The sequence below is a fragment of the Planococcus citri genome, chromosome 3 (assembly GCF_950023065.1).
Source record: "Planococcus citri chromosome 3, ihPlaCitr1.1, whole genome shotgun sequence".
NCBI lineage: Eukaryota > Metazoa > Arthropoda > Insecta > Hemiptera > Pseudococcidae > Planococcus > Planococcus citri.
This window is the reverse complement of record NC_088679.1, coordinates 64558525-64582552: the sequence shown is the minus strand read 5'-3', so window position 1 is coordinate 64582552 and position 24028 is coordinate 64558525. Positions and strand designations below refer to the sequence as shown.

General features: G+C 35.5%; 1 protein-coding gene and 1 long non-coding RNA gene across 2 annotated transcripts in view; one reads left to right on the top strand and one right to left on the bottom strand.

Moving 5' to 3' along the window:
• The window catches only part of LOC135842042 (uncharacterized), a 322912-nt gene that overhangs the window by 230221 nt on the left and 68663 nt on the right, over positions 1-24028 (top strand). The window lies entirely within an intron of this gene.
• On the bottom strand, positions 11402-23148 carry LOC135842030 (dentin sialophosphoprotein-like). The gene is made up of 3 exons (XM_065359310.1): positions 22668-23148; positions 20643-20701; positions 11402-14382 (listed from the first exon to the last, which is right to left on the bottom strand). The coding sequence occupies exons 1-3, from the start codon at positions 22734-22736 to the stop codon at positions 12132-12134; spliced, it is 2379 nt and encodes a 792-aa protein (XP_065215382.1). The 5' UTR covers positions 22737-23148; the 3' UTR covers positions 11402-12131.

Below are 24028 nucleotides of genomic sequence, written 5' to 3'. Positions count from 1 at the left end.
ACGTATGATTGGAAACAAAAATGCACAATGGAAAATGTATGCAAAAATAAATAACATCAAAAATATGCAAAAAATAAATATCATAATACAACCTTAATTAAACAGCATATTTAACAACGAGTACATAAACGAATAAATTCACACAAAAAAATTGTTCATAATATCAAAGTTTACATAACCTTGCCTCGAATTTTTACAATTTAAATCGAGGTTGAATAATAAAAATTGACAATATTTGACGTTAGAATCTGGAAGTGTAAAGCTTGATATAAAATCAGATGCGTTATGATACAGTTTTAGCGTCTAATATGAATTGATGTATGTAACGTGGTAGAAAAGTGATCGAGTGAAAAGAGTAGATTCTTATCTCATAGGTATTCTATTTCTAGGAATAAAGGAGGTGAATTCTGGACAATGTATTTGAAATGATTTATTGAAGTTTTGAGAACTGAACTCTTCAAAGGACATCTTCCCATAATACCTTGAATTCTGGAGATAGGTTATTTTATGAGAAGATCTATTTCGTTTGTCATGAAAAGTTGTTCTAGGAACTTGAGTTGGAATTTTTAGGTCTGATTTATGACCATGAAAAGTTGAATAGAGGAAGGCAAGATGTTATGGTCAAGCTTTGATAAACCCTAGCATTTTGACATTTATTACTGAAATGACAAAATTTCAATGGTAAATTTGCACGATTTTCGAGTTTTTTGCCCAAAAAACGCACCCGAAGTACCCATAAGCACTCCAAAAATAATTAAGTCATTTTCAGATGAGGAATAACTAATAAGGAAACGCATAAAAATTAAAATTAATACTAGATCAATTGGAATCAGCGTCATTGAATCAAAGAAACATAACTCTTACTTCGATTTTTTTTAATCACCAGAATACACAAGCTCTCATAAAGACACAAATTCCCTAATTTTTCGAAAAAAGTTCCCAAAAAAAATCATCTTACCCCCATGGTGGAAGCATGATGTTTTTTTTGCATTGGGGGCAAGATCTTTTGATACCTATAAAAGCCAATTAAATTTAAGTAAACAAAAATCTGATGGATTAGGATGAATTTTATGAATATGACGAGGTAAGTGAATTTCAATGCAGTTGAATTTATTGTTTAAATGAAGAGACATCTTCATAATTTCATAAAATGTGTAGAAACGAATTTATGGGGAATATGTTTTTTTTTTCAAAAAAAAAAAAAAACAACAGTATTTCAACTATTTAATTAACCTGCGAGCATCGTCCAGTTGTCTAGCAGTTGAATGATGTGTACGTAAGTGAAAAATAGTTTAAATAAATACTGTGTTTGAATTTAAAAAAAAAAAAAAACATCTTGCCCCGCAAACTTGTTTCTACACACATTTTATGTAATTATAAAGTTGTCTCTTTATTAAAATTATTTATTATTGTATCGAAATGTTCGCTTACCCTCACCATATTCATAAAATACTTGTTCTTTGTTTCAGATCGGATATTAAAAGATTTGATAGCTTATTCCCTACAATATTAAAATATTACAGGGAAAGCTGAAATTTTTTATCAACTGAGATTACTCGTGAAGTTTAGCTGGATGAAACTTCATATTTTTATTCTATCGATCAAACGTCACCTTGCCCCCTCCTCTACTCTTACATACGGTCATAATGATTGATGCTTCACGTTTTGAAATTCCGATATCTCTACCTTGACATTATTGAATTTTTAAAATGCAAGTTGCTCTATCAATACTGTAGGTATCTACTCAAAAAAAAAGTTTCGCTCTGATCAACGTATATTTCTTTCAAGTATCCACCCTTGAGTGGTATTTTTGCTTCAGAAAGAATGGTTTTGATGATTCTCTGAGGTGACCTTAGTACCATGTGAGGATCGTGTTGTTCAGAGACTGTTTTCTCGAAGGCCTATCTCAATTTCAATCAAGATTTTGTTTGTCGTGTGCAATACTGATTCTCCTTTCCACCCTAAAAAAAAACGACTGGAAAATTAACAAAGGTCTTGTTTAGTCGTCTTGAAAAATACATAGAACCCCCTTTTGAGACGAGATTCCTGTTCGAAATTTCGGATCTTTAAATCCAAGATGCAAAATGTTTGAAGTCGTTTGTTTAAATTATTTTCACCATCGCTGCAGAAAGAGCCCACATTTTGAAGATGGTAATCGTGGCAGCTATAAACCTGGTTGTCGTGCTGTTTTGAATTATTCATGATCATATGAGCATATTGGGCTACCAGAATTTTTCATTCAATATTCCAAAGAGTGTTTATCAGGGTGTGGGTCATTTTTCAACTTTTTCCGAATGTCGATAGACTCGAGCAAGAAATCGTAAAACCAAATGACCTCAATAAAAGGCAGGAAAAATTTCAAATTTGTTGGTCAACGTGTGCCCCCTTCCTAGCTCGGATTCAAAGTTTTCAAAATTTGAAAATTTTTTAATTGTTTAATTTTCTTATCAATTTACATTGAGCTTGAGCCGGGGGACGGATCAGACATTGACCCAGAAATGTAATTTTTCGCTAGTTTTATTGAGATGATTTGGTCATAATTTTTTGCTAGGGTTCATAAAAATTCGAAAAAAGTTTGAAAATGACTCACTCAAGTGTATTGTTTATTTTTGGATGAGCAGAGTAAAGTGCGAAGAATTTCATCTTGTCGATATATTCGGAAAAATGTCAAGGATGTTTGCAATATTTTCACTACACATCAAAGAAATACGAAAATAATCTTCTTACCTGATATCTTTAATGAAGTTACTGTAACTTACGTTTTTTGGATCGGCTGTGAATAAATTTTTTGGCGATGTTCAGTGTCACTTCTTCGATTATTCTTTTTATTACAATGAAAAAAATTGAAAATGAAATTTTGGCTGAAAAGAAAAATTGAAGTTGTTCTGTTGGTGGAGTTATTTTAGAAACCTGTACCTACAAATGAGGGCTTCTCATATGTACAGAACCAAATCTGCAAACCTTTAAAATTTGATAAAGGACATCTAAAAAAAAAAAATTAATCAATCCTTTCAACAAAAGTAACATTTTGGAGTACGTATGATCCAATTAGAGTCAAGAGTATTTTCCACCATCACCTTGATAGAAAACCCGTTCCGAAAAGTGCTCAAAAAAATCAACTTCTCATGCATAGTTCTGTGCCCACAGGGGCCATCACCCAGAACTGATGTTTTCAATTGGTTTGCTTTTTTGGGATTTCTCAAAATCAAAAATATTGTTATCCCAAGCCATGCACGAAAATCAAATACGTAGGTATGTATTATAATGAGAAATGAATCAAGAGGAGATCGGGTAGCGGGGAACGACAGTGTACGTGTATTATTTAAAAATACGTCCCATGCCACAGAGCCTCCGATATACATTTATCATGTATTTCGGTTGACTTGTGTCGAGAAAGGAATATTAATCTTAAATATATTTCTAACAAAGTGACAATCTTTCAAGTCATCTGATAAAGGTATCGCGTAAGCTTTGTACGTCTGCGTTGCGTAGGTATACCGATACCCGGGTGCGTTGTGCTGGACGAGAAAAATGGCTCAACGTTTGGGTATCTACCAAAAAAGAAGAAAAAAGTATAGTGATACTTTCATTAAAGTTTTCCAATTAGGAGCATCTGTTTGGTAAAACGAGAGGTTTTCGTTCGAGCTCGATCCTATTTTTCTTGTCAAGGTGTTCTCGAAAAGAGTGAATTTATTCGTGTGATGACCTCATCCTGAACCCCTTCCCCCACTTCGGTACAAGTTCGTTGATGGAGTATTTTCGTTCATGAGTTTTTGTTTCTATAGCAATCGTACTTTTGTACAAGAGGTAAAATTTCACAATTTTTTTTTTTCCATTTCACCTTTTTCACGTTAACTGTTCCAGTTATGGTGAATTCAAGAATAAATCCTTCGAAAAAAATGTAGATTTCTTCAAAAATTTCATTTAATGAAATAATTATTATTTTTTTAAAAAAAGATTGAAATTAAAATTGAATAGAAAAATTTATTAAATAGAATTAATATTTTTTATTTCAAATATTTAGTAAAAATTTATTTCATTAAAATTATCAAAAATTATTTAATAATAAAGTACCTAAAAAAGAAATTCAAGTTGATGAAAAATTCATACCACCTAGTTTTCGAACAGAATTCATTTAAATTTTAGGCATGCTATTTACCCATTCCACTCACCTCACAATAAAAAGGCTGACGAGAGCATAAAAGAAAAGAGGAAAAAAGCTCCCAATTTGTGTATTTATTTACGTCTAATACGCGTTGTCTCCATCGATTCTACTCGTATTTCGGTTTATAGTACACCTTCGGCTTCGCACAACTCGAACCAAGCTCGAGGCGAACGCGAAATAAGAAAAAAAAATACACAAAAAAAGGAAAAAAATTACAGGAATATCAGAACGATCGTAAATATTTAATTTTTTCGTACAGAATACGAAGTATACATTTTTCTTTTGGTTTTTTTTTTTTTTTTTACTTAAACGTGATCCGAATGTTAATCTGGCAGACCTTTTTGCTCGGGTATATGATTTAGCATGCTCGTGTAAACGTTACACGGTGCTGTGAGGTATTCCGTGGGGTTAATTTTGTGGTAGCGAAAGGTAAGCGGAGTGAGAAAAGGCTCATTTTACCTATGATCTTTATTAAGTTAATTTAATATAAAGCTGGGTGTTAATATAGCACGTTCGGTGTATTCTACTCGCACAATCTCGTTAATCTGAGCGCAGAGAATTTGCGTCTTTTAAAAAACACCAATGGAGAAAAACAACTGTGGCTACTACGACGATTAGAATACATTAAAAAACGAGCTAAAACGACTGGCGTGATTTGTTGGTTCGTTTGCATTTTTAGATAATCAACTCGGGAAGTTGAACAAATTTTTAAGAATTCAGCAAACTATGCAATCAGTTCGATTTTGTAAATTTCATATCATGGGAGCTGATGGAACAATCAATTTCGAAGAAACTGCTGTAAATTTGATAGACTGTGGATCTAATTTTATTACAATTGGTGGCTCCTGGTGTGAATAACGTCCCGGAGAACTTCCTGACCAGGCTCAATGTACAGGGTGCGCGGGAAGTGGGGGTAGGTATAAACTTCAGACTTGGATACAACCGGGTACGAATAAGAAAAAAGGTTATGTGAAGGTAAGGTCTATCATCAAAATAGCGGGAGCAAAATATGTTTTCGAAATCTAATTTTGACCATGGTGGTTGGTAGTATTTTGAAAAATGAACAAAATTACCTTCTTTGACTTTTCACCTAACAGGGGGCTACAATAATAAATTTTTTGATTACAAAAAATCGCGATGAAAAAAATTAATGCGAAAATTACTACGTTCGTCAAAAAATCAACTATTAATTTTGTCGTGATCATTTTTTTTTTTCTTACTCTAAAATTTAAAAACTTCTTGGAACTCATAAATTGCCGATTTAATGACATTTTTAGCAAATCAAAAATTTCTAAAATACCGAAAACATTTCGAATTTTAGAGTAAGAAAAAATAATGATCATCACAAAATTTGTTAATTTTTTGACGTTAGTATTAATTTCCGCATCAATTTTTTTCATCGTGATTTTTCAAATTAAAAATTATTTGCAGCCCCTTCAATTTACCAGTTAGGCTAAAAGTCATGGTAATTTCGTTTATTTTTCCAAGTACTACCGACTCCGATGGTCAAAATTTGATTTTGAAAACGTATTTTGCCCCTTCAATTTTCAAGATAGGCAACTCGTTTATCTTAGGTTTTTTTGTTTACTGGTACCAGGTTATATCGAAATCTGAAGTTTGTACTACCACTCCCGGACGGCAGACACATAATATAGAAAACATTTATGGCAATTCGGAAACAAATTCATAACTGAGCATACGGGAAAAATGAGAAAATTCCAAAGGTATTAACGAAGTATGAACGATTAATTTTCTCGATAAGTGAGGAAAACTGTACCGGTTCAGAATTCCTTTGAAGCCATTCATGCTTGCTCATGCCGTGTTTGAGTGGAATGGAAATAAGAGAAAAATCACTAGAATTTCCTCAGCCCGTGAATTTTTTGGGGCTTCAGCTTGTAAAAAAAACAATGATGATTGAATAATTGTATAATTTAAACTATATTATATTTGTTTACATAAAAATTCGACTATCTGACAATGATGTTGAGAATATGTACAAATGCACGAAGAAAATGAGAAAATTAATTCTTGAATGAAATAAAGTATTTAGTTCAGGAATTAAGTTCATTAGATTTTCCCCTTGCATTTGCACATAGGTAACTTAGACCATCATTGGCCCCTCTACATAATTTTGCAACATTATCTACTGTGCCGGTCATTATATTTAGTGTTGTACGTTTCCCGGTTGTATTGCTTGAACAAAAAGCACCTACGTGGGAAATGTTGAATGACTCATCTTGATAATAATTTCTCTATCGCAGTTATGAAAAATACTTTTTTACTTACTCGAATAAAAACGCAATTTCAATTTTTCTTTTAAGTTACTGTTTTTATTTTTTCTCTTTACCCATTATTTCCCTTAATTCTATACTTATCGGATAATTCAGGATCATTATCATCAAAGACCACCATTATCGGATTTTGTTACTCACTGTATTTTCCTTTGTTTCTCATTTCTTAATTCGAACGTAGTAAATTTTTCATCACAAATTCACAATAAAAGCAAGTTCGAGAAAAAAAAGTGATGAAGAAAAAATCACTGAATCACATTACCAGATTATTACCTATCATTTTTACGAAATCACGTAAAATTGACACTTTTTTCTTCATTTGAGTTATTCTGTATAAATGAAGATTTACCTCTGTTGGCTCTGTTGCTTCAATCTTAATTAAAAACTCACTACTGCGATCTCTTGAGCCACCTCGGCAACAACGAGTTATGATGTAGAAAATATAACTCTCCGTTAAAAAGGCATCGTAACTTTTGCGATGAAACATTCTGAAAAATGGTGATCATCTCATCGATCTATTGAAAAATACGTATTATTTTTTTCACTCCAGATTTTTATTCAATTGAGTATGTTGGGTATTTTTGTTATTTATGAGATTGCCGATTTGGCAGCGGAGGGTAACATGACTGAAGCTGCGTAGGTGGCTCAAAAGATAACAGCTAGTAATCGCGAGTTTTTAATTAAGATGGAAGCAATAGAGGCAAATCTACAGAATAACGAAAATTAAGAGAAAAATTTCAATTTTGCGTGATTTCGTAATCTTGATGGAAAATCTGGTGATGTGATTCGGTGATTTTTTCTTCATTTCTTTTTTTTTTCTTGAACTTGCTTTTATTAGGTACTGTAATGCGAATTTGTGATGTAAAATTTACCATCTTTCGAATTGAAAAATGAGAAACTAAAGAATTGGAATTATTTTTACGCTACGCCAAAATTGTAAACCAAAAATTTGAACCAACTGATCAGCTAAAAGCAAAAACCCTCTTGCAATCATCTACTCGGATACCGGACTCGATCATTCGTCCTTCTCTTAAATTGGTATCATCGTGTGCAAAGATAACGAGTCCGCTGATGATTTTCACTTTTCACTAAAAACACTGACAAATACGAACAAAAGCCAAAATATGAATTTAAATGTGAAATGTTTTTTTTAAAGCACAATAAATATAAAACACTTTAGCATTGATGAAAACAAATTTTGAAGCTTTCAGTATGTTTCAAAAAAAAACAAAAAAAACACACAAGTGTATCATTTCTTCATCGGTGCTATCTTCGTCATCGATTCTAAGATACTTCTGTATAATTTTGGTTACTGGTTAGGTAAATTAACTGGTTTGAGGTTTGATAAATGATAGCTCTGTGCTGATGATATTATTGACCCGAAGGATGATGTTCTTTCGCGGTACCTACTCATTTTCAACTTGACTTGCAAAGAGTTTATTGTCTTTGTGAAGCTGAAGCCCCGGTTCGCATTCGCATGGCTCTTATCTGAAATCTGAAACTGCCCTCTCCCAACACCTCCATCGCGTCGTAGTCTAATCAAATTTGCAATGATTATTTAGCAGACCAGGTAAATGCAAAGCGGAATATGTTTTTTTTCGAAACTTTGAAGTTGCATAACTTTATCCTCACCTAAAGAATGGGGACTTGTGCTGTTATCATTGCGCAGTAAGAGTTAGAAAAAATTATTCAACAATGCAATTTTTAATCGACAAGTGTTTTAAAAGGTAGAGTACCTATTATAAAACAACAACAACAAAGTTGAATAATTTTCAATTTTACGTGATTTCGTATTTTGCTAGAAAATTTGGCGATGTGATTCAGTGATTCTTTCTTAATTTCTTTTTTTCTTGAACTTGCTTTTATTAGGTAATGTGAATTTTTGATGGGAAAAACGTCTTTCGAATTGAGAAGTGAGAAACCAAGGAACTGGAATCACTTTTACATTATGCCAAATTCAATTTGAACCAATTAATCAGCAAAAAGCAGAAACACTCTTGCAATCATCTACATACCGAATAGGGCGGGTCGAAAAAAAACGTAGGTCTCGGAATTTTCTGAAATTCACATATGTGGTTTCTTTTGAGTTGAAACCGCCCCAAAAAAATTTTTAGCCCCCCGCGGCACCATGGGGCTGAGCCACGTGGCCTCAAAGTGGGGCCATTTTAGCTAAAAATTCACGTTTTTCAGGTTTAAAGCTCCAAAACCGATTTTTAAAATTTACGGCTAGCACTCAATTTGTAGTGTTTGAGATGCTGAATCTCCCTGTGGAGTTCGTTTTTTTGTTCGGTGGTCCCTTACGTCGGCAACTTTTCGTTGAAAGTACAAAAATTGCTGATTTTAAGGTGTCACGAAAACGTTTTCGCGAATTTATGCCCAAATGGTGTTTTATAGGGGGACATATCGATGTAGTAAGTTGTGTATGTAGTCGAGGGGTTAAATTTAGAATCATCAATATGCCCTCAGATCGCTGACAGGGCACATGATTCAAGTTTTATACAAGATTTTAGGATTTCATCAATTCGAAAATTTCATCAGATTGCTTCTACCTACTTTTTTTCATGTTTTCAAAAAAAAAATCATTTCATTTTTAAAAAATTCAATTTTGAATGACATATTATGTATCTTGGAAATACCTACACAAGACCTTTTTTTGTAAAATGTGAAAATCATTCGAAAATATCGAAAAATGGTGGACCATTAAAAAACGACAAAAATCGAAAATGAATTGAGAAGCATCAACGCGATGCCTAAAGTGGAATCAAAAAAGGATTTTTGTGGTCTTTGATTGTTTTTTTTTTTTTCATTTTTTATGTTAATTTGTACTTTGAATTTTGGAAATTAAAACTGTTTTTTTGGCTCAATTTTGACAAGTATTGTCACACTTTCTGCAATTTTGACAAATCATCATTCAATTTTGAGAATTTCCAATTAATTCTTGGTAGGTATGTACTTTTCAATAATCTAAGCAGTCTGTGCAAGATTTTACCCAAATGAGACATTTTTTCAAATTTTTGTCGCTTTTTGATGGTCCACCATTTTTCGATATTTTCGAATGATTTTCACATTTTTCAAAAAAAGGTCTTGTGTAGGTATTTCCAAGATACATATGTCATTTAAAATTGAATTTTTTAAAAATGAAATGAATTTTTTTTTGAAAACATGAAAAAAAGTAGGTAGAAGCAATCTGATGAAATTTTCGAATTGATGAAATCCTAAAATCTTGTATAAAACTTGAATCATGTGCCCTGTCAGCGATCTGAGGGCATATTGATGATTCTAAATTTAACCCCTCGACTACATACACAACTTACTACATCGATATGTCCCCCTATAAAACACCATTTGGGCATAAATTCGCGAAAACGTTTTCGTGACACCTTAAAATCAGCAATTTTTGTACTTTCAACGAAAAGTTGCCGACGTAAGGGACCACCGAACAAAAAAACGAACTCCACAGGGAGATTCAGCATCTCAAACACTACAAATTGAGTGCTAGCCGTAAATTTTAAAAATCGGTTTTGGAGCTTTAAACCTGAAAAACGTGAATTTTTAGCTAAAATGGCCCCACTTTGAGGCCACGTGGCTCAGCCCCATGGTGCCGCGGGGGGCTAAAAATTTTTTTGGGGCGGTTTCAACTCAAAAGAAACCACATATGTGAATTTCAGAAAATTCTGAGACCTACGTTTTTTTTCGACCCGCCCTAATACCGAATTCGGCCTCGAACTTCCGCAGCGGGAACCTCTATACGTAAATTTTCTCATCATGTGCAGTGATAACGAGTTCTCTGATTTATATTTTTCACCAAGCGCTGAAAACTACGAACCAAAGCCAAATGAATTTTAATGCGAAATGTTCCTTTAAAAGCACGATAAAAAATATTAATTTTATTAGTTCGAAGTATGCTTCAATAAAACACTCAAGCGTTGATATGTAGAAACAAATTTTGAGGCTTTCAATACGTATCAAAAAAAAAAAAAAAAGGACTGGTTTGAATCTGAAACTTCTCTCTGCCAATACTTCCATTGAACTTCTAGGGAATGGTGGTATACCCTTCAGATTTGGATACAGATTATCTTTAAAAGTGAAGGGGCAATATACTTTTTCAAAATCCCAAGAGTATAACTCCTATTTTGACCATCGTACTTTGAAAAATGAACAGAGTTTTTCATCAAGTATGACTTTTTGCCCAACTTACAAATCAAAAGGAAGTACAGAAATGATTTTTCATTTCTAAAAATCTTGATGAAAAAAATGAATGCGAAAATGAACACTAAGTACTTCAAAAAATACACAAATTTTGTTGATAATCATTTTTTTTCCTTATTCTAAAATATAAATAGGTTTTGAAGCAAAAATTTAAATAGGTTTTGAAGCACATAAATTGTAAATTTAACAAAATTTTTAGCAAATCAAAAATTTTTGAACTCCAAAAACTTTTTTAAATTTTAGAGCTAGAAAAAAAATGATCACAACAAAATTTGTTTATTTTTGACGTAGTATTCATTTGCGCGTTTATTTTTTTCATCGCGATTTTTCGAAATTGATTATTTGTAGCCCCTTCATCCCCCCCCCCCATGGTCAAAATTGGATTCTTGCTCTCGAATTTGGAAAACGCATGTTGCCCCTTCAATTTTCAAAATGGGCAACTTGTTCATTTTACTTTTTTCTTTACTCGTACCCGGTTGTATCCAAATCAGTACTTTGTTCTACCACTCCCCGGACACCCTGTGTATCAAATCTGTAATTATTATTGGTAGAAAACCTGGTAAATGTGAAGTAAAATAATTATGTTTTTTCGATGCGTTAAAGTTGCATAATTTTATCCTCATCTAATGAATGGGGCCTTTGAAAGCTTTTCTCAAGGCGCAGCTGAAGCTAGAGCTAGAATTATTTTTAACCAGCAAGTGTTCTAAAGGGTAGAGTAATATAAAACAACAACAACAACAAAATTAAATAATTTATTTCAAGAGCGTACTGAAAATTTTGCACACGTTTTTGGAATACAACGAATGTACCTCAAAAATAAATCTTGAATGTGATCAACTTTTTGCAGGATATGTAGTGGTAACGGCCCTGTTTTTAACCCCCCCCCCCGTTCGGAATTTCACGTGATTAAATGAAATGAGAGTAAAACTGACGAGCTCGTTCGAATTGGTGTGTGCAATATACCGTTCTTGACGAATCAATGCTTACAAAATCGTCCATTATTAGTTTTAATACTTTGGTTGAAAAAAATTTTAAATTACCAAAAAAAAAGGGTGCTCGTTGTTTCTTCTCGCACCAGTTCGTCCTGCTGTTGTGACCACTTAATTCGATGTTTTCTTTAAATACACCAAAAAGTGCCTTTTTTTTACATGAAAGTTGAAGAAAAAAACTGGGCCGTTACCTCTACCTCAATTGGCAACTGTCACTGCCTGTAAGGAGTGCTGCCTTCATCAATAATTGTTTTAAAATCTACTTCAAATAAATTAGTTAGGATTTTCCTGGTGTATGGGATTCAAGATTTGTATCTGGTGTTGGGTAAATTGCTGCAATGTATGACCCTCGTTCTCATCGTATAAGTCTTTCATTAACACACTGTGGCACTTCATAGCTGACCAAACAGATCAATTTCCATCCTAGCAGGGTAACAGAGTTGGCATAACAGTGTGCGTTGAGTTGTTGGGTGACGTTCATCGACGACGATAGCTAAATTGATCTAGATTGATCTCGAAATCTTGGTCATTAATCGACGGTAACGGCGAATGATGGTAATACTTGGACTTCAGTTTATCATGCTGTTCAGAAAACGTACGCACGAAAGGGTATCCGAGCGTATTAGGCCTCGTATACCTATCCTGTTTATTGACTACCGTTTCAGAAGGGCTCGCACTCATATAAGCAATTAGTTCGCTCGCTGAAATACCATCAGGTTGAAAATGCGACTGCGATTTGAAGTCACCTCCGCCTCCAGCTGCTTCGTCCGCATTCGAGTACGAATTCATATCAGATTCTGCATCTACGACGCCGCCGCTGACACCGTACGAATGACTAGTCTGCAGATGCCAAGCGTCGTCCAGGTCCATCGTGGTCGTTGTAGTGGCCGATGACGTTGGTGGAGGTGTTGTCGAAGAGGTCGTCATAGATGATCGACGATTGTTTACTTTTCTAATGCTGTACGGTGATGATGATGCGGAAAAGGAACTCGTCGGCGAAGACGTAGATGAAGCTGAGACGAACGAGCCAGTCGACTTGGAAACTTTGCGATTCGATTTCTTCAACGAATAGTTTTTATTTATGGCTGCAGCAGCGTCGTTGTCGCGATCGTCGTCCTCGTCTTCGTATATTTCATCGGAACCGATCGAAGATGATGCTGAATTGGATTTACGACTATCTTCGTTTATCGAGAATTTCGATTTCTTCCTCGACGATAAAGTACCACCGGCGGCTGTTTGATCGTGATCGTGGTAATTGACGAATAAACGAGACGGATCAGCTTCGTCGACATTTATATCATCGGAACCACCACCTACAGCAGCACCAGCGGCGGCGGCCGCAGCAGCTGCTTGTTTATTGCGGTATCTCGAACTATACACGACGTCGTCTTCGTAAACTGATGATCCTGCCAATGGGCGTCTCGCCGAAGAAGTCGCAATGGCGTTTTCGTGATCGTGAGCGACATCTGCCGATGACTCGTATACGCTGGCTCCTTGATCGACTTCCTCATCATCGCCGCCATCGCCTCCAAATAACGATGAAGGGTACTTGACACGCTCGCGATCTCGATCACCACGTAACCTTTGCTTATTGCGACGACGATGGAGATGTAATTTGATGGCGTTTTCACGTTCCTGCTTCTCACTTTGGTCATCGTGTACATCGTGGTGGAAATTCATTGGAGGATGTCTGGATTGCGAATAATCGAGTTTGAATCGATGATGACTTTCGTCCAGATCGAAAGGCGAGTACTTGTGTGGCTGCGGTGGCGAGTTGAAAGGTCTCTGCAAACGATGATGATGCTGTTTCGTGAACGAGTTGACGTTACCACCTCGTTTTCCACCCAACCATTCGCCGGATGCTTCGCCTCTGCCTCGGTTCAACTTGTTGAATTTATGGTATCTCGAATCGCCACCACCACCACTGAAAGCTGCCATATTCGGTCCATAATGCTCCGAATTATCGCGTTCATGACTAGTAAAAGGAAGACGTTTTCCAACCGCGTGCTGCAGCGAAAGAGCAACTTCGGTATCTTCATACGCCGGCTGACGATGTTTTTGAGCCTGCAGTTTGCGATAATTCTCCACATACCAATTATCTCGCTGGTCATCTTCGTTGTTACTGCTGTCGTAGAACCCAGCGCCGCCATCGTCGTCGTCCTCGAGAGTCGCCTCAGTCGAGTGTCCACCTTCGTAGTAGTCGTCGTAAGGTATCAACTGTTCGGAAGCGAATCCACCGTGACCAGGGAACCCACCGCCACCGTTTCCGCCACGCAAACGCCATTTATTTTTGGCTGCCGCTGCCGGCGCGTAATGGACCTCGTCCTTGTGATACCTGTAACGCGATTTTGGCGCGAAAGCTGGACGCGACGGCAGCGGCGACATCGGTTCTGGTCCTCGGCCAGGATATTTACCACCTCCACCACCGTCGTACGGGACGGCGTAATACTTGAGAATTTTTCCAAAATGCCTGAGATCGTCTTCCGCAGCGGCAGCCGCCGCCACCGCTGCGGATGGTGAGACGGATGAACGTTGTTGTTTTGATCGATAGGGAAGGGATGACGGTGGCAGTGTTCTCAGGTATCTGCTTTGGCGCAGCTTTTCCGAATCGTTGGATTTCAAGTCGCTGACGCTGGCGATTGATGATTTTTCAAGCAGCTTTGGTTCGGTCGAGTCGACGCTGGAGCGCTCTTTTATCGGTACTTCTTCTATGTGGTTGGAAATTTCGCTGCAAAAAAAAAAATATCAAAGGGGAATTAATAGGATACAAAATTATGATGAGGATATGCTTACAAATATTGCAAAATTCCAAAAATTTAGAAATACTCGAAATACATAATATATGGGTGTTCAGTGTAGGTTTTTGAAGACCTGATCTTGATTTCAATTTCTTCAACCATTTTCCAAATTACCCTAATAGTTGAGTGTGGAGCGATCAGAGGTTCCAAAATTTGAGAATTTCAGTAAATGCAATATGGGTATCGAATTGAAGAGTGATATTCCAAAACTCGCTTTGTCCATTTTCACAACTTTTCAGGAGAGAGGAAAAACAGTTTCCCTTTAAACGGGTAAATTGGCTTTTTAGGCGAGTTTAGCACTTTATTTGGGTGGATTTATGATGTAGGAGTGTAGGTATACACTTCATCCACTAAATACTGCTGAAAAAAATTTCAATAAAAATGAACAAAGCGCGTTTTGGAACATTATTTTTTTTTTAATTTTTAGTGAATTGGCTATTTAGGTGAGTGCAACACCTCATTTTGGTAGGTTGATGATGTAGGAATGTGAGTTAATACTTCATCTACCAGGTACCGCTGAAAACTCAACTTTGATAAAAATGGACAAAGCGAGTTTTGGAATATCACTCTTCAATTATAAGTTTTTCAGGACGCCATTTTCAATTTTGAGATCCAATGGTCTTCAAAAATGTTGCATATACGATCTTAAAAATCCAGATTTTGATATCCATTTCGTGTTTTTTTTTTTTTTTTTTTTTTGAGAACGACGAAAAAAAAGGCATTTTAACGACGTCTGCACAAGCAGTGCTTTTTTTCTGCTTTTTTGGGCGACAGTAGCAGATGGGAGTAATATGGAGGATCAAACATTTCACCGCGCATTTTTGGGCAGTTTAACAGAAAGACGTATTTTTGACAGTAATTTTGGCAAAAAATGATATTTTTTTGATAGTTTCGACGAAAAGCAAGATTTTTTTTGGTGCTTTTGACGAAGAAAGCAAAACTTGTTTTCAAATTTTAGTAAAAAACAATGGAAAAACGGTAGAATTTTCTATAAATTTTAGCGATTTGGGCAAGTTTGTTTCTGGAATTTAACAAAAAACATGAAAGGAAAATTTTTTCTAAAAATAGAATGCCTATGGCAATTTTTGGGAAAAAGCAAGATTTTTCGCAATTCTTAAAAAGCAAAATTTATTTGGTAATTGTGGAAAAAGAAGAATTTTTCGCAATTTTTGAAAATTTTGACCAAAAAAACTCAACCTTTTTCACAATTTTTGCAACTAAAAAAAAACTACAACTTTTTCACAATTTTTAGCAATTTCTGAAAGAAATTAAATTTTTTGGGAGAGCAAAACTTTCTCGAATTCAACTCAAAAAAGGAGATTTTTCAAAAAATGAAGTATTTACTTCCCTTTTGTAAAATTGATAGGTATGTTTATTTTTTTTTTTAAATAATTTTATTGCAATATGAGTCATTTTTCTTGTTGGGAAATCATTCATTTTTCCGGATAATAATTTTTTTGGCGGTCAAAATTTTATTTGGATGTGGATTACATTTTTTCGTCATTGTCTGAACTGTCGTTAACAATAATTGTCGTTGAAAAACCCTATTTTGTCGTTCAAATCACTTTTTCTATCGTGCCAATATATTATACTCCCCTTTTCCCCAGTGTTTTCAATTTTGTGCCTTACTTTGGAGTCTAATTTGAAATTTGCGGGAGCTGTTTGTCATTAAAAACATGAAGTTTGCGTCATTTGAACTTTCCGTGCCTTTCGACAACGTTTCAATGTCTTTATTACGCGTGAAAAAAGTAACACTTCAGTTTTGACTGAATTTTTTTGAAATTGATCGTTCCGATCTTGAAAAGCAAACGTGTGATTAACTTCGAGGTTTTTTGATGAATTTTCAATTCTGAAGAGCCCACTATTCAGGATCCACAAACCCATTCTATGCTCTCGAAAACCTAGACTTTGATACCGGTTCTGTATTTTTGGAATTTTTAAATTTTTAACCTTCCCCTTGAGGCTCATTTTTGGTTTTGGGGTCCAACAGGGCTCGTACTCGGTTGCTTTGAATAACTTTTGTGGTTACTGCACTACAGGTAGTTTTTTTAATTTTTCAAAATCTTTGCCTTACGTAAATATTAGAAAGACTCTACTTTCTTTCTAAATTACCAAAAGTGTTTTTACTTGCTAATAATTGCTAAGAATTGTCGCTTCTTCGCACACTCTTGAGAAGTGTATCGCTTCCCCCCTCCCTCACCAATATTTTCCAAACGTCTCACTTGTTATTAAAAACTTACTTACTTTCTCGACAGAAATTGACTGATATTTTCAAATATCTTCAAATATCTTGTTGTGGGAAAAACCTCGTTATTGAATTTCGAGGCTCTGAGAATCATACATGACACTAAAAAGCACATGAAATAAATTCTGTCCTTGTGTGTATTTTTCGAGAATTGGTGTTTTTTAGGGATAATTTTCACGAGTTATTTTTATATGTATCATTAATCGAAAGCTTCTCATGGTGGATTTATGTGAGCTTGATATGAATTCGAGAAGAAATCAATTAATCGTTCAATTTTTTAATGTTTATACTTATCTGTAAATTTGAAAATCTTTTTTAAAAAAATTTGTGTCCTGTTTTAGGGTTACTTTTTGGCAATTTTGGACTTTTCTCTGTGTTTGTGAGCTGCGTTTAATTTTTAATCGGTAAATCGATTGTTGAAAGACGTGTTCTCGTTCTTTTTTCCAATTGATTAGAAAATTTTTGTGATGATTGAAATGTATGCCAAAGCCACCGAACCTTCCGTGTGACAGTTGCAGTAAATTTTTTTGTGAAATGAAAAAATTAATTTATTCTTTTTGTACATAGCATCGGCATTTTTAATTTTTTTTCCAAAAACTTCCTTTTTCTAAATTCAATTTTTCGATTTTTTTTGCTGTGTTTTTGTTGACTGAGTGCCTATTCTGGTTCTTTCCGGTGATACAATTTTTTTTACAGTTTAAGAAACTATTTAGCTCATGTCTGGGTTGTTGTTCCTTCGTTGTTGATTTGAACTTTCGCGAAAACGAAATAATCGGTGAGTGTCTTACGGTGTCATGGAATAAGGTTTCGGTGTTATTGACGAAAAACGCGTTCAAAGTTTTGAATTCGATTTCTTTTGACGATTTCTTTTTTTGTGTTTCACGTTTTTCGATGAAACTTTCTGCAATGACTTGCGGATACATTTATGAATACAAATTAAGTTAGCTTTATAAAGGCCACATTAGACTAGGAGAACTCTAAAATGTTCAAAAATTGAAAGGCCACCCTGCTATCTTTCTCCAACAAAAATGTTAATTTTTTTAAAAAGAAAAAATCATATTTTTTTGATCTCGAAATATCTTGAGTAGTCAATTTTGAACGGCTTCAACCCTTTTTGGAGTGAGATACAGAAATGGGTCGCAATTTTTGAAATTTTTGGATTTTTCAAAATGAAAATTTGTCAAGAAAATTTTTTGAATCATGAAAGTATGTACAAGAAATATTAAGTATTGAAAAAAATACCAAACAACTCCCTAACCTTATTCAATGACACAAACTACTGCCCCGGTAACGTCTTCTTATAGGCAGATATTCGCGTTCAGTTCCCAGGGATCAGCGTGCTGTTGTTCGAAAAGGGCATACTGTATCAGTGCATTAACAATCGTTTTCTCTACTAAAAGAATTCAAGCAACACTTTCCTTTCCTTGCTGATTCGCTGTTTTCTCATTTTTCTTGGAACAACGTTTGCCTAATATGCGTTTTACTACCATAAATTTTTTCACTTACTTATTCAAATTCAAATTTTCGATTTTAAAAATATGCATAATCGCAGTATCCCCTTTTCAACAACCTCACGCGTAAATCCAAAAAATGTTGTGCACTTTGCGTTACGAATGCGAATATGGTTCTAGAGCTTGGCGTAGGCCGGATTGTGGTAGATTTTTTTTTTTTAATTTTTTTTTCTTCGACCCCAGTACCGTCGGACTCTCAGAGCTCGTCGAAGCTTCGTCGCTTTCTATCTGTTTCTGTAATCAACATCGAAGAAACACGACTGCGGACAATTTAATCCCGATTTATTTTTTATCATGATCAGTGATCGATGCGAATCTCGTATAGTTAAGTGCGTGACTAGTTGATGTGAGTTTGACGGAGCTGCATCACTGATGGGTGATCTGAGCTGGGGTAGCCACACTAATTCTCCAGTTATCCATTCGTAAAAGCTTTTAAAGTCTTTGGATGCTGGTGAAATGGTGTTAATTTTTTCCTCAAATAATGTGTGTATGCGTTCGTCGCTATGGGAAAAAATGATTGAAAGTACCGCCTCTCGTCGTCAGAATGCAGCCCAATGTTAATTACTTGCAAAAAGGTTGTGTACGTAATTGTTTTGAAAGACAATGACGAAAAGTGGTATGTTACTCTACCAATTCATTTTTTTTGGACGCTGGAAGCCCTTCAAATGTACCCGTCTTGCGCCCGAGCACATCACTATGGCTTTGGACTTTACTCGCAGTTTTACGTTTTGAGAAACATTATGTTAGATTCGAGCTCTGAGAATATCTGTGAAGGTTTTGAATCTCATCTTCGTGTCTTTTAACGTATTTACTGCGTTTACTGTCTTGCACTGAGAGGTCGTTTATGATTGCTGCAATTTTTTTTTAAATTCTAAAAGTAGGTAATGAATTTGCGTAATTTTGAAACTAGCATCGGAATGGTTCAGCCGTTATTGGTCTGTACTGGAAGTATTCGAACAGAAACCAGTTCGCGTGCATTTTTTTTTTAGCCAATTAGTCATGCATTCGAGAGGTATCCCAATGATTTCTGTAATTTCCAGGTTTCAGTGAAATTTTGCTTATAAGGTCTTATGTATTATCAAGTCCGAGAATAACCTGAGTAATTCGTATGTATAGAAGTATCAAACCTAACTGATTTTTTTCAACATGGCTCAACTGTTTTACTACTTATTGTTTGCTAGAAAGTCCCATTCAAAGTAAGAAATTCCTATTAAATGTTACACCCTCATCGATATATTCCATTGAAATCTCAATTTTTTCTCTAAAATTACCTACTTCAAATCGTCTCGCTTTGTTGCTTAGAATTCCCAAAAAGCACTTTGTGCCTACAACATACTGAAAATTTTCTTTTTTTGTCAAAACTTGTCTGATGAAATCTCATGAAAAATCTCTTGCTAAACTGCCCCATAGGCGCGAAATTGTCTTTTTTTTTTGACAAAACTTTCTGGAAAAATATCATTTTTTTGCCAATTGTCAAAATGCTATTCTTATAGTTTTTTCGCGTTTCATCTTATACCCAATCAGCGAACAGTATTTCAATAAATAACCAATCAGCAAATAGAATTTCAATAAAGCCAATTAGAGATTAGGATTTTATTCTAAAGCATAGCAATATTTTGGCGCCAAAATTAGAAGAAGCAACCAACAGTTGTTTACATCCGTGATTAGAAATATTGTAGCACTGTATTCATCAGAAATTTCTACGCAATTTTTAAATGACAATTAATTTATGAATTTTCAGTTTATAGTCAATCAACAAATAGTAAATTTAGGACTGATATAGAATTTAATTCATATTCATGTAAGTACGAATGATTTTATTTAGTTGAATGTACTAATTTACGAGAAATTTATTCAACTTCATTTTTTAAAAAGAGGCATTTTTCTACATACTTTGTAAATACTAAAAGATCAAGAAATGAAAAATCAGCTTCAAGTTGATATTCAAAAGCAAACTTTTAGCAACCAATGCAACCATCAACCAATATGGTGAAAACAAATGCAAAAACTATCTTGCTATCAGCAAGGCTTGTTTACATTTTCTTTCGTAATAAAACATTCTTAATTTTGACTGCATTGTGATTTTTCCCACTTTCAAATGTTTTGCTCATGTCTTGTAATTTTTTTGTTTACTGTATGGTTAGTTTTTGGTGTTTTTTGGTTACCCTAGTTTTTTTTTGTTTTTCGAAAAAATTGAGTACGAGCTCCAAGTTTAATATGTAATTGTGATCGAAAATGAAATCGGCGTTCGATCTTTAGTTTCTCCGAAACCAAGGTTTTAACTTTCCATGTGCGAAACTCATGGGTTGTTCGGCTACATGCCATTAACCTGTCTGCGATTTTAACAAATTATATTCTGTGGGGAGGTTCTTATTTTTGACATGAGGGGAAAAATGCTAGAAAAATTTGTCGATCGACGTACTAAGTGACTTACCCAGATACATTTTGCGTCCAGGTCGTGATGGCACTGCATGCCGCCAACATTAACAGCATCTGAAACGAGAAATGAAATGACATACTGGTAAGAGGCATAGGTGCAGGTACGTAAGTACAAATAATACATTCGTATGTAAGTATGAAAACGAAACCAACTGCAATCGCAGCAGCCTAGGTCTATTTCTATCTAATACCAACAACACTAAACATTTCATCGAGTAGTGAAACCTTGAAAAATTCAGCATCAAAGATTGATTTTGAATCATGCACCATAACCTCTGTTTTTCTAATGCAAATTGACCTAGGGAAGCATCGCTCCAGTCATACAAAAAGTCATACTTTGAGATTTGCATTTTGCAGCCATACAAGTCATATGTACTATTGGCCTAAAGTCACTTGGAAAATTGAAATTTCAATCAAAAATTGTGTTTAAATTTGTTGAAAACCACCACTTGTCGAACATAATTCCTCAAAAAAATTTTAATGCTCTGAATTTCGAAATCATGAAAAAAATCATGGTTTATCCAACTTTTTGGAAAATTTGCGATTTTGAAGTATGTAATGTACCTTGGCGTTTTCAAGATTTTTGCCCCTCTCCCCTTTGGTAAAATTGGTTTGCTTCGAGCACGTACCTAATTTTTTTTGGAATTTCATGTTCAAGTTGAATTTTACTGATGTAAATTTTTTTAAATGAAAATTCTCGAATTTGTTTTTTTTTATGTAGCTTGAAAATGTATATTTTTTTGCAACAGTTATTGAAAAAAATGCAAATTTTTTGTCATACAAAAGTCATATTTTTTGCCAAATTGGTTCTTGTAGACACTCTAATTTTCCTCAATTTCAACTCCGGAATTTTTCACTCGAGAGTGGCCTTGTGACCCATCAAAGTAGGTTGGAATTTCGTTCTCAGTCTAAAAATGGTAACTGTTTTCATGTTGCATCCTCACCGCTCCTCTGTTTTAATTTTCCAACTCCTGACGTATCGATTTCTTTTCTCGAAAGTAATTGTGTACTTATAGCCCTTCAAAATAGTGTTGGATTTCACACTAAAACCGAAAATGACGGTTCTTTTCGTATTATACATAGCACCTTTCTCCCCATTTTCATCTTTCAAAACTTCCTCCAAAAGTTTTTCAGTACCACCCCCCCCCCACCCCCATCCAATAATTTTACCGTGTTTTTTAATTTCTGAAAAACTTTTCGATAGGCTCTCTATTCTGAGAGACTGAAAATTTCACGGTGGCGTGTGAGACCAAGAATGGCAATTTGTGTGCAGATTGAATTACCTTATCTGCGGGTTTCAATTCCTCTACAGGAATTTTTTGGTAAAAAGTGGGCTAAATTTTCACTTGTAAATCGAAAATGCTGACAGTTTCATCGTAGGCCTACATGGTCTTTTTTTTAATCCTTCGGAAACTCACTCCTTGATTGTTTTCAAACGTAACCTTGGCCTGTCAAAGTTGAACGAAATTTCACCCTGGCCAGGTTTTTACCAAAAATCAGATATTTAAATTGTACCTACAGGTTCTGTTTGAAGAATCTTATACATATGTATACCTATTCCCAATGGCTGCTCAATACAAAATTCTTGAAAATCTTCGTAATGAATATTACGAGTATTCATCATATCTGACTATTTGATAATAGGCCTCTCATTAAATGGTTTTATGAACTCATGGAAAGCCTATACCTACGTTCTCGTAAGATTCTGCCAATCGTAATAACTCATCTAGAGAGACTTCTTGGTTTTTGAAATTCGGTTCTGGTTTTTTATTAGGCAACGATCAGAGTTTTGGGTTACATTAGGCCCACCTAAGCGTGTAATTCTCACCCACTTTGATGGGTTACACGACGATTTGAAAAAAAAGGGACGCGACGCAAAAAAGATTGTCGTATGACGCAAGATCAATCGTACTTGTTTCGTGTGCAATTGTGCATGTACATATGTGTTTATTTTTAGGCCTATCTGTTACGTTATCATACATTTATGAATTTAAAAAAAAATGATTAGGGCAATACATACGTGAGGTGCGCTGGTCCAACATCTGCGACGTGATTTTCCGATGAAATAATTGACAACCGATCCGTACATGGCGCGATGCTTCTAGCGAATCCTACACCAACACAATAACACCGCACACAGTACACCAAATCAGTTGGAAAAATTCACGTAAACCGATTCATTTCGACGCGATTCGAACACAAGCGACTATTGACCGGTAGCAAAGGCTAGCGTGGCTATCGCGTTTGAGCGACGATCGAAAGCGGCGAACTACGACCAAAAGAAAAGCAAAATTGACCGTGAACTTGGGACAGCGCCAAGATGAACGCGAACGCAAACTCGAATATGGTAGGAAAGGGCGCGCGAGCTAGCCAGACAGCCGGTTACCGCGGGTTAAAGATGTTCGCGCACCGCGCAATTTTAGAAATCGCCGCCGTTTAATTGTCCACCACCTAGCGTAACCACAAATCAACCGATTGCAACCAGCATCATTGATTAGTCACCGCAGACGAGTCAAAAGTCAACTACCAAAGGCGAGACCGTACGTCAACGTCACGTCATCGAAGCCTCGGGGTAACTTTGTAGATTTTCAACCCTGTGGAAATGTGGACGTGTTTTTTTTTTTTTTTTTTTGGCTATGAACGGACTTCAGGTATTGTGTACTTTGATGTGAATTTTTGCTCAGCCACCCAGCTGATCGCCCAAGTACACATTTATCTACCTGTACTACCTGTATCTAGCCAGCAAACGAGCTACGAGGATTGAAAAAATGCACGCACGATATAGAAATATATGCCAGGGAGTGGCGGTGGTGCCAGCGGTGCAGGCGGTTATTGTAAATAAATATTCTCACGATGAGCTTTATTGAATGATGATCAGTGCGCTTGAAAATGAAAATGAAGAAGTACTCGCAACTCGACGAAGGAGGAGGAGGAGTGAAAAATCCGCATTTCATTGTATAAGTAAAACTAGACGAAACGGAATAAAAAGAGAAATTAAATTTAAAATGCAAATTAAACTCGGCCTCGGCTTTGTCAAAGTGCAAAGGTCGCGTCGCATCGTGTTGTGTTTGGTTGCGATGCTATGCGATGCGATGCCGATGCGTACTTACTCTTTTCACCTGTGTGTGCCACTACCTCTCTGTATCATCGAGTACCTATTCGTTTTCTTCGTATTCGTACGAGTAGATGCCTCCTATTCTCTCGCATGTTCGACGTACGTAGTACATACGTACCATAGCTAGCATCCAGATAACCCAGCTTCCAGTATCATCATCAATACCGGATCGCGACCGGTATCACTGTAGGTCTAGGTGTAGGTCGTCGTCGTGTAGTACTTTGCACGCAGCCGTCGTTGTCGTTGCCTTCACCGTGTATTTGTAG

Coding starts and splice junctions, on each gene's coding strand:
- LOC135842030 (XM_065359310.1), bottom strand. CDS start 22,736: ATGTACGGATCGGTTGTCAATTATTTCATCGGAAAATCACGTCGCAGA. Junction 20,702..22,667: donor GTTGGACCAGCGCACCTCAC/GTATGTATTGCC, acceptor TTCTCGTTTCAG/ATGCTGTTAATGTTGGCGGC. Junction 14,383..20,642: donor TGGACGCAAAATGTATCTGG/GTAAGTCACTTA, acceptor TTTTTTTTGCAG/CGAAATTTCCAACCACATAG.